An 11534-nucleotide genomic window follows, 5' to 3' on the forward strand; every position below is an offset into this window, starting at 1 on the left:
TGAACTGTGTTACATGCGGTGGTGGTATTGACACAATTCACTTTTCTTAAGAGAGTGTGCGGTGGGATTTTTTGTATAGCATTCATGCAACGCCTCGAGTAAAACCACCTTTATCCAAGTGCAGGAAATTACACAAACAAATTTTCTTTTTAAAAAAATGGAAGTATGAACTTGCTTGTGCTCTCACTCTTGGAATTAAAGTCCAGTGGTGCTTTTATGGTGCATATTTTAAGGCAAATATTTGATAGGCTTTGTCCTAATTTTCCTTGTTCAGTGAAGATGCATAAATACTGTTCAGTCATTATGAAACCGTTCGCTAGGAAACCAGAGTTCATTTTGTGATGTCACACCTGCACAAGATAGGTCTCATTGTGATGTTCTAGAACTCCCTATTGAAGCTCCCTACAAGCTAGCATCATTTTTAATAGGCCTGCTGCTGCCTTATCAGCATGGTTTGACTAATAGTATAAATGGCTACAGCTGAAAAAAATTACCAGAACGAGAAGAGAGAAATAGACATGGACCTTCCTGCTGCACAGACTCAACACTTTTCAGCTGAAGATGAAATAGTTCATTCTGCAATCTCAATTTCATCTACTCCGTTGCATGATAAAACTGCAGCTGGTGACACAGTCTTGAGGTCTATGATAGAAGAAAATGCTTTTCAGGCTTTGAATGATGGACCCTGGGCAAAAAGACCACGGCTTACTCTCTGTGATGATGGTTCTCTTGAAGACAATGATTTCCTATCCCTCACTTTCCCAAAGAAACTCTGGAAAATTGTTGAAAGTGATCAGTTTAAGTCACTGTGGTGGGATGATGATGGGAATTGTGTAGTGATAGATGAAGAACTTTTTAAAAAGGAGGTTCTAGAGAGGAAAGGACCACTGCGCATTTTTGAAACTGACTGTATGAAAAGCTTCATTCGTCAGCTCAATCTCTATGGCTTTAGCAAGATGAGACAGAATTTTCAAAGGTCTGCCTCCCTTGTCGAATTTTTAGCAGAAGAAAAAGCTGCTTATGCATTTAGCAAGGTAAGACCATGGTGTGGTTTTCAAAAGGTAGACATTGCTCAAAGTTCACAGGTTGCTTGCATTTAATACTGTGCAAGATCAGTCATTCTCCAGAAAATGGAAAAAAGCAACACAGAATGGAAACAGGTACTTAAGAGAATGAGGAAAAATAGTGGATATTGAGCTACTTCAAGGCCAGGACACAATTGAGTGGACACAACTGAGACAATGTATGTAGTGTTAGTAATTAGGTTAATCCAGAAAGTCGCTAATGTTTCCCCATTCCCCAAATACAACACAATAATGCCTACTTCAAAGCTTTTACCTCCTTTTCTTTTTAAGCTGCTAAACATATTTGAAAAGGAGGGGTTAATTTAATTGTCACGTGAATTAGATAAATTCATTCAACATGGGACTGACAAATCCACTGAAACCTAAGATAACCAGCTAAAAAGCATCCTCACTATATGCCACTCACAATGAATACAGTTCATTCTGTATCTGCTCTTAATTCTCACAAGCTCTCTTCAAGGCATCTGAGTGATGCTCTGCCAAGCCGCTCATGATTCATTATGGCAGCTTCTCAAAAGCTGACTCCAACTTTTGCTGTGACAAGAGGCTTTTCTGGATAAATTGGAAAAGTGTACTTCATATTGTACTTTGCAATTAGGGACTGCAACTTGCACAGAAAAAAAACCTGGCTGGCTATTATACATTGCAGTTAGTGTAAGAGCACAACTCTAGTTGGTTAGAGCATAGTGCTGATAATGAAAAGGTCATGGGTTTGATTCCCGAACAGGCCACCGGCTTATTCTTGCATTGCATCTATAATTCTATGATGCCTTTGCAAACCTTAATGTTATATTTCTTTAAGAAAGCTTACTTCCCTGAATCTTTGCACTACCTCATTTAAAGATTACTAGGTATTTATTTTCGATTTTGAAGTCAAATTTGGATGTAGCCAGTACCCCTGTAGATGTGAACACTGAGGCACATTAAATATAAACAGAATGAAAGCTAGTTCTGTAAAGGCTCTTGTGATGGGAAGGCATGTTCAAAATCTCAAAATACATGTAGGAGGTGGCCTCAGAATTCCATGAAGAGATGAATGTTGATTACTAAATCAACTAAGCAAAATAATTGAAAGGCCTTGATAAAGGGAGAGGGAAACAATGCGGTACAATATCCGGAAGGAAGAGCTATTCACGCAAATGGAAATTGCTCAGGAATGTCATCGTAAGGTTAGTGCCTGTTCAGTGTGAATACTAAATATAGCAGCAAAACACATTCTGTGTGAGCTTAATGCTGTGCACAGACTGCACAAAACAGCAGATTATTTAGATTGGATAAATGGAAGTTATATCAATGCATTTCAGATTTACATTCTGTCTCTTAAAAGTTAAACACTCCTAAACCATTTATTACAGCAGGAAAAATTTACAACAGAATCCTATGGGTGTCTGTTGAGACTTACCCCCAGTTAAATGTGCATAGGATGCAGTTTGCGTACGTATCTCTCACTGAAACCAATGGGATATAGAAGCATTTAAATTTGGCTGAACCATGCCCATTGAGTTAAAGAAGGGGGAATAATAAGAAATATAAATATGGCATTTATTCAAATTGACAACCAAGCATCCTGAACCCTTCATAACTGGAGAAAGACACTTTTTACCAGTAACTGCCAGTCCTTGTTTCAGGAATGTTCTAGGCACTTCAGCTTCAGATAAATTATGATGCTAAAGGTGTCCCTATATGGGCAAACAAAAACCATCTAGTTTTGCATCTGTTTCCCCAAACAGATAAAAAGTTCTTAGTGCAGAAGGCATGTAGGATATGTGACTAGAGGTTTTCTATTATGCTTCTGACTCCAATTTAGTTGCAAACAAACAAAATGGTTTATTTGCTACAGCAACCAACTAATATGTGCACTTGTTCAAGAATTCTATGAAGAGGTGGCTGGTGCTCAGTGGAATGTGGTAGGGTGGGAAGCAGGGATACAGAAGACACAGAAGAAAACAATGGCATGGCCCTCCTTCCTTATATCAAGGGCACTACAGACAAAATCAGCAAAATCCTCCATAAACACAATATCAAAACAGCCTTCTGCACCAACCAAAAAATAGCCAATATCCTCAGAAACCCAAAAGACAAAATCCAGCTGGAAAACCAAGGGGTCTATGAAATACCCTGCAAAGTCTGCCCAGCCACGTACATTGGACAAACAAACAGACGAATAAATGCACGTATCGCAGAACACAAGAATGCCGTCAAAAAAGAAGAAAAAACTTCCTCTCTTTTCCAACACATGAAAGAAACAGGACACGAAATTAATTTTGCAGATTCCAAATTGCTCTTTAACATGGAACATCACCACAAGAGAATAATCATGGAAGCCATCGAGATAGAGAAACACCCTCACAACATGAACAAGCGTGACGACACGTCCCGCCTGCCAGACATCTGGAAATTAGCCCTCCCCACAAAAACCGACACCAGAACCAGAGGCACACAGAACGCCGTCACCAATCAACCACACCAGACCCAAACCCAGACCCTCTCCACAGACATATTACAGACTCCATCCAGTAGCCAAACTATAGTGGCACCTCCGGATGCTGCACCCCCCTGCAATCCCTACACAGATCTGGCTGGCACAAGGCACAAAACCACAGCTCGCCCCTATACACGAAGCCAAGCCAGAGCACAACTAAATGCAGCACAGCCATCTTCTCAGAAAAACTCTTCACAAGCTCAAGAGGTCAAGACACGAAAGCTTTAGCAACTAATCTACACTTAATGACCCACCCAGTGGTATTCAGAATATCACTCATGAAATCACCCAAGATATCCCTCAAGTAATTAAGGAACAAAAGAAGAAAAGGCACACTAATCTAGGAACTTCCTCTCTGCCCAGAACGTTGGAGGCTATACACCACACCCCTCAACAGTATTTATAGGAACTCAAACACCAGACTCTGCTCTGTTCCAGTAACAAGAAGCCGAAAGCACCAGCCTGAAGATGACGAGTGAGACCTCGTCGAAACGTCGCACAGACACCCCGACTCTTACACGGGAAGACACCCGAAGACACCAAAACCTGCATTCCTGTACCCGTGAAAATCTACGAAAGCATATATATATATATATATATATATGCAGGTTTTGGTGTCTTCGGGTGTCTTCCCGTGTAAGAGTCGGGGTGTCTGGGCGACGTTTCGACGAGGTCTCACTCGTCATCTTCAGGCTGGTGCTTTCGGCTTCTTGTTACTGGAACAGAGCAGGATCTGGTGTTTGAGTTGCTATAAATACTGTTGAGGGGGTGTGGTGTATAGCCTCCAACGTTCTGGGCAGAGAGGAAGTTCCTAGATTAGTGTGCCTTTTCTTCTTTTGTTCCTTAATTACTTGAGGGATATCTTGAGTGATTTCATGAGTGATATTCTGAATACCACTTAGGTGGGTCATTAAGTGTAGATTAGTTGCTAAAGCTTTCGTGTCTTGACCTCTTGAGCTTGTGAAGAGTTTTTCTGAGAAGATGGCTGTGCTGCATTTAGTTGTGCTCTGGCTTGGCTTCGTGTATAGGGGCGAGCTGTGATTTTGTGCCTTGTGCCAGCCAGATCTGTGTAGGGATTGCAGGGGGGTGCAGCATCCGGAGGTGCCACTATAGTTTGGCTACTGGATGGAGTCTGTAATATGTCTGTGGAGAGGGTCTGGGTTTGGGTCTGGTGTGGTTGATTGGTGACGGCGTTCTGTGTGCCTCTGGTTCTGGTGTCGGTTTTTGTGGGGAGGGCTAATTTCCAGATGTCTGGCAGGCGGGACGTGTCGTCACGCTTGTTCATGTTGTGAGGGTGTTTCTCTATCTCGATGGCTTCCATGATTATTCTCTTGTGGTGATGTTCCATGTTAAAGAGCAATTTGGAATCTGCAAAATTAATTTCGTGTCCTGTTTCTTTCATGTGTTGGAAAAGAGAGGAAGTTTTTTCTTCTTTTTTGACGGCATTCTTGTGTTCTGCGATACGTGCATTTATTCGTCTGTTTGTTTGTCCAATGTACGTGGCTGGGCAGACTTTGCAGGGTATTTCATAGACCCCTTGGTTTTCCAGCTGGATTTTGTCTTTTGGGTTTCTGAGGATATTGGCTATTTTTTGGTTGGTGCAGAAGGCTGTTTTGATATTGTGTTTATGGAGGATTTTGCTAATTTTGTCTGTAGTGCCCTTGATATAAGGAAGGAGGGCCATGCCATTGTTTTCTTCTGTGTCTTGGTTTTTGGGGGGTGTTTCTTTTTGGATTAGCTTGGTAACCCTGTTTTTCTGGTATCCATTGGCGATTAACACATTTGAGAGATTCTGTAACTCAGTTGTCAAGTGGTCTTTGTCAGCCAGGCGTTTGGTTCTGGAGATGAGAGTCTTGGCTACGGAGTTTATTTGTGCAGGGTGGTGGTGTGATTGTGCATGTAAGTAGCGGTTGGTGTGTGTTTTTTTCCGGTAGATAGTGTGTCCTAGGGAGCCATCAGGTTTTTTGTAGATTAGGACGTCAAGAAAGGGGAGTTGGTTGTTGTCTTCTATTTCCATAGTGAATTGTATTTTGGGGTGTAGGCTGTTGAGATGTGTGAGGAAGCTATCTAGTTTTTCTTTCCCGTGTGGCCAAATTACAAAGGTGTCGTCAACATATCTGAGCCAAAGTTTGGGTTTGTGTTCTGACTTGTCTAAAGCATTGGTTTCAAAGTGTTCCATGTACAAATTTGCGATGACCGGTGAGAGGGGTGATCCCATAGGTGCTCCTTCTATCTGTTTGTATCTTTGTCCATTGTGGATGAAGTACGTGTTGGTTAGGCAGTGGTTGGTCAGGTCCAGGATGTATTCGGGGGGATTGTATTTGTTTTGAATGGCTGTCAGGGCTTCATTAATGGGCACTTGAGTGAAGAGAGATACAACATCGAAGCTCACAAGTAGGTCATCGGGATGTAGGTATTGCTTCTTTATTGTTTCTATGAACTGGAAGGAGTTATATATATAGTTGTCCAGTAGCACCCTAGAGACCAACTATGTTTTTCTGGGTATAAGCTTTTGTGTGCATGCAAACTTAGTTGGTCTCTAAGGTGCTACTGGACATTTATATATATATATTTCGACTGCGTCAGACTAACACAGCTACCTACCTGAATCTGAAAAACCTATATTCTGGATTTTAAGTCTAGATTCTTCAGAACAATACATCCAGTTTCTGAGCTCATAGTACATTTAACAAGATCTGTACTCAAGTTTTGAAAATATATCACTTAGCTACTATTTCCTTTTATTAAGCCTCCCAAAGGCATTATGCTGACAACGTGTGCGCCACCAAATTCCTTCCTCCCGCTTTGCAGCAAACTCTATGCCAGTTTCCACCAACTCAGTTCATAATTATAAGATTACAGAACTGAATGTAGGATGCAAAATCCCACATTGCAGCGCCATTGTGTGAAAACTGAAACATACGCAATGGAGACTGTCATTTTGCATTGCTTTGCTGTTGCATTTCTCTTTGAAACCTTATGTTAACTCCATCTCTTCCTCTGTTTCTATTCTAGTTACAGTTCTACCACAACCCAAATTTTAAGAGAGGCTGTCCTCACCTTCTTGCAAGGTGCAAGAGAAGAGTTGGGATCAAAAACACACCACCAATTGCTTTCTCCTTAGATGAGGACTTCAGTGAAAGCTGCTTGAAGAGCAGGTCAAGAAGCCCAGAAGGTCAAACTACTCTGGGACCTGCTACTAGGGAAAGTAACTTCCTTGCAGCTTCCCCAAAGGACAAAATGCACAAAGTTGGACTCCGAAAACCTACTATGCCGAAGGGCCTTGCTGGAGCAGCAGCCCGGCTGAGAAGTGGATACACTGCTTCCCCTCCAACCCCTTTGAGGTCCTCTGAGCAGGCAGCCCCGGAGGACAATGACAACAAAGTGAACCAGCTAGCTCCTTTCCATTTGCCCCAGCACGCCAATCATGCTCGAGTCAACACACATGACATAGACTCGACCACCACTACATCTGCTACCTCTTTGTATCATGTCATACCTCCTGTACCCAACAGCCCCTTTGCACCGGTGATGGGGTTGCCAGCCTTCCCAACCATGTACCCAGACTTATCTGCCATGCAGGCTCATTGGGCCAGTTTACTCCCGTTCTGTAACCCATGGTTTTCCATGCCCATGATAGCAGCGGCTTCTGCCATTTCCATGTCAAGATCTTCCCATCATCATCGAACTCCTTCATACCACCATTGCCCTAATTGCAACTGTGCTTCAAATGCTACTTCTGCTTCCAAAGGAGCTGGACCCAAAGCGGCAGACTACAGTGGTTACCATCGATGAAACAGAGGGCAGACTGGAAAACCCCCACCCCTTTTTAAAATAGAGAAAATCAGAATGACGTGGACTGAAGAATAAAACCTCTTTCTTTCCTTTCCTCCTGTCTTGTCTACCTAGGTTAACTGTTTGTATTTCATCATAGAGGGATTAGGAGTAACTTGCTTCCTACAATGGTCTAATTGTGTGAAGTGTAGACTTTAAAAGGGGAATAGTAGGATAATAGTAATTTTTGGGGGGGTTGCCAGCTTTTTGCTGTTCCTGCAGATGAAAACTGTAATGCACACTTACTTGGGAGTTTTCTCTGTCATCCAATGGGATTATTTGAAGCAAGTGGATTGCCACCAGAAGGAATGCATTAGCTGAACTATACAGCCCAAGCAAAATAGGAACACCTCATGCTTTATGATGGCATGAGAAAACACGTGGCCAAGATCGTTTTGAAGTTCTATAAATGAGTGAGTAGCACTATAACCTAAGAAGGAATGGCTTTGCCAGGTATACTTAACACACTCTTATTTCGGGAGAGGGCAGATTTTGATGGAGACACTTGAATTATCTCTCATTCAATACTGTCCTTTGTAAACCTTTCGCATGTTTTGTTCGATATGCAATCAAAAACAAAAAAGGATAAGTCTGCAATAAGCATCTTCTACACCAAAATACACTGAGAGTTCAGCAGAGTCAATGATAACTGCTACAAAACCAACAGAGCAGAAGAACAGGCGTTGGCCTCATTGACATGTTAGATGACATGTTGAATTAACTAATACGATACGAGGGATGGGGTGGGGTGGGGGAGAAGAGTGTGTTAGTTCTAGTTAACAGTCAAAAGGCATGGTCTGGTGTGTATTAAAATAGCTGCTATGCAAACATGTTGTATGTGAGATGGCCTCTGAAGATGGTTTGGAAGCTTCAGCTGGTGCAGAATTCAGCCACCAGGTTACTCACCAGGGCAAGAGAGTTTGAGCATGTAACACCAATCCTGGCCTGACTGCACCGGCTGCCAATTAGTTTCCTGGCCCAATTCAAAGTGCTGGTTTTGACCTACAAAGCCTTAAATGGCTCAGGACCACAATACCTCAAGGACCGCCTCTTTCCACATGAACCTACCCAGACCCTGAGATCATCTTCTGTGGCCTTTCTTTGTGTGCCTCCTCCATGAGAAGTCTGGAGGGTGGCAACACAAATATGAGCTTTTTCTCCAGTGGCTCCCCACTTGTGGAATATTCTCCCCAGAGAGGCTCGTCTGGCACCTTCATTACATATCTTTAAGCAGCAGGTGAAAATGTTTCCCTTTAAGCAGGCCTTTGGCTAAGGCCTTTTAAACTCTCTGTGGGGTGTGTGTTTTTATTTACTATGTTACTTTTTTTGTTTCTATATTGTAAACTACGGTACTTTGCAATCTTCAGATGAAGGATGGTATAGAAATTAATTAATTAATTAATTAATTAATCATCATCTCCAAAAGGAGAAACCATGGGACAGAGTTATTGGCTACTTAAACCTGTGAAGGACGTCAGTGCCAGTAGTTGAAGAAAGTCCTTTACATTTGGTATGTCAAGTCCAACTTTTAAAACTTCATTTATTATTACCCACTATTGCATTTATAGCCATATTTATAGTTTGCTCATTTCAGTTTGCCCTGTTTGTATTGCAGTTAAACAGGTCAGCACCTGCAATGCTGAGAAGCTCTATTATGAAGGGATCAAAGACAGGATAGTTAGAATCTTTAAAGGGTTTGAGTTTAGCGTGCCGTTCCTGTACCTGTTGAAGGAATTTGAAATTTGCTCTCCACCTTCTTTTTTGTTAAATGGGGCTAGAATAAATATGCATCCAAGCAAATAGTAAAGGAACACATCATATATGGGCCTTCTTCTCTCATCCCCAACCTAAGCAAATACTTAGCATGAAAAGCCAGCTCTGACATTGAATAACCAATGATTGGATTTTATGAAGAGCCAGGGAAGTTGCCACATTCACTGCTACACAGTTGACATGTCAAGGTCACAAAAGACGTGAAAGAAACCGTTGTGGTAGTTTTCAGCCAGTTTTAAAGCGGCATTTTGCTTTACAGTGAAAGCCTCATGTTTGTTACTTAATTCTTTCATCTGTTTATTTTGTATATTTTTTAAATATATGCTCTTTTTAAAATCTAGGACAGTGTGCAGATACTCAATGAAACAGAATCCCCCCAAAAAGACCCTAATATGATGCAATAATAAATAATATATTGTCTGTTCATTATGAGGTTTGATATTCATCTATAAACTACTTCAGATTTCTGTCATGGCGCTAGCTTCTGTTATGAGATCTAGATTCTAGATAATTGGGCAAATACATGTCTGGAAGAACAACAACAAATGTTTTGAAATAAAAACCAGTGTTTCTAATAATCCTACTTTCATATACGGTACTGTACTGAAATGTAGCTACTGTTTTTATTGTGGAGTATTTCAGAAGTACCAGTACACTGGATGCCACATTATATCAAAATTACAATAACAGCAAGTAAATTACATAGTAATATTAAAGCATAGATAATAATTTGTCATATTCTAAAAGAGCAGTTGGACTGTTAAATATTAACATCTACCTGTAGATGTAACAAGCTTTTAAGATGTCAAGAATTATTCAGAAAGAAGGAAAGAATGGATATAATCAGTTTTTGAAATACTTTGCTTGCCAGGGCTCACTTCAGGGCTGGCCCATCCATGAAGCAAAGTGAGGCGACTGCCTTAGGCAGCAGGATTCACAGGGCAGCAGATACTGATGTCTATCTTCAATCACCCTTTCTTTTCTGGTGGGGAGGGAAGGCACCATTTTGTGGTTCGCCTCAGGTGCCAAAATGTAGTTCTCTGGGCTGGGAGCTGCAGAGTCCTGTAGCTCATTTTGCAGAGGAAAACAATGTGGGTGAGTGTCAGTAAATGAAGGGAATTAAGAGAGCTGAGTGGGGGGTGCTCGTGTAATCTCACTGTATATAAGTTGTACAAGTGACAATAAAGTATTTTAATTTCAATTAGTAGGGGAGTTCTAAAAATGGTTCAATCCATGTGAATCTTAACTAGCTGTCATAACTCATAAATGCTTTTTACATAGATGATTTTATATGCACACACTAAAAATGCAATGGCCCAAAGAAAATTCAGAATGCTAAAAAATCTTACTTTATACCTCTGAGAGGCCCAAGTGACCTGCCAAACATTCTTAGAATAAAACATCACATTGAACTCCGGTATGGGAAGCAGAAATACCTTTACAACCCTATGGTGCCAAGGTCACTGAGGTGGCATTTCCTGTCATCCTTAGTCTTGGCCAACATAGCAGAGCCCACCACTGACCTATGGGGAAAGGGAGTGTGGCTGAGCAGCATAATAAAACAAAGGATGGCGAACCTTTGGCACTGTAGATGTTGCTGGACTCCAGTTTCCATCTGCACCAGCCAGGATGACTCCTGGCCAGGTGTGATGGGAACTCTACCCCAGGAACAACTGGAGTGTTATCAGTTACCCACCCCTGATCGAAATTTTTATTAACCGACCAATTAAATCAAATCACATCACATAAATTCCGAATTACGCAGTCACATTTTAAATTTTTGTTGGGGTGACCCATATTTCAAGTTCCGAAGGGGGATTCCGATCATCTTCTTGCTGCTGTGTTAATATCCACAAATCTGTCCAAATAATGTTCATAATTCTATCCAGTCTTATCTTGCTGTTTCCACATCTCATCTTGTTCGTATATTTTTCTTTTATTCTTTATGATCTCTTCTGATAATCTCCTTAAGCAGGTAAACACCAATTATAATCTTGTGTGAATTTTTCCATTCGTCCAGTCATCATATCAAGATGGTTTCCATATATTATCACTTTCATAAATAACAGCACTCTTTCCATCATTAATCTCGCAAGTCTGTCGCACTTTAGTCCCTCTGGGGAGGCTCACCCACAATATGAAAACAGATCTTTCCTCCTCCCAGACATAAATCTTTCGACGGAACTTGCCAAGATGGCGACGATATTTTTTGCTGCGTCATTCCAAAGCTCTTATGCTTTCCACGATCTTCTTGAAACATGCTTTGGTTAGAAAATTATCTCCACACAATCTTAAATCCACAGTTAAGTAATTTAAACGGCATTTCTGACTTGTGACTTGTGGGGGGGGGGATTCTTGGT

The 11534-nt window shown here is 41.3% G+C and overlaps 1 protein-coding gene and 1 long non-coding RNA gene across 2 annotated transcripts in view; both read left to right on the plus strand.

The window, feature by feature from the left end:
• LOC309523465 overlaps positions 1-11534 on the plus strand; it is a 313851-nt gene that overhangs the window by 155526 nt on the left and 146791 nt on the right. The gene's annotated exons all lie outside the window — the stretch shown is intronic.
• On the plus strand, positions 212-7456 carry LOC309523436 (heat shock transcription factor, Y-linked-like). The gene is made up of 2 exons (XM_082207270.1): positions 212-1034; positions 6583-7456. The coding sequence occupies exons 1-2, from the start codon at positions 471-473 to the stop codon at positions 7360-7362; spliced, it is 1344 nt and encodes a 447-aa protein (XP_082063396.1). The 5' UTR covers positions 212-470; the 3' UTR covers positions 7363-7456.

Source organism: Podarcis vaucheri, assembly GCF_965113315.1.
Source record: "Podarcis vaucheri genome assembly, chromosome: Z".
In the NCBI taxonomy this organism is placed as follows: Eukaryota; Metazoa; Chordata; class Lepidosauria; order Squamata; family Lacertidae; genus Podarcis; species Podarcis vaucheri.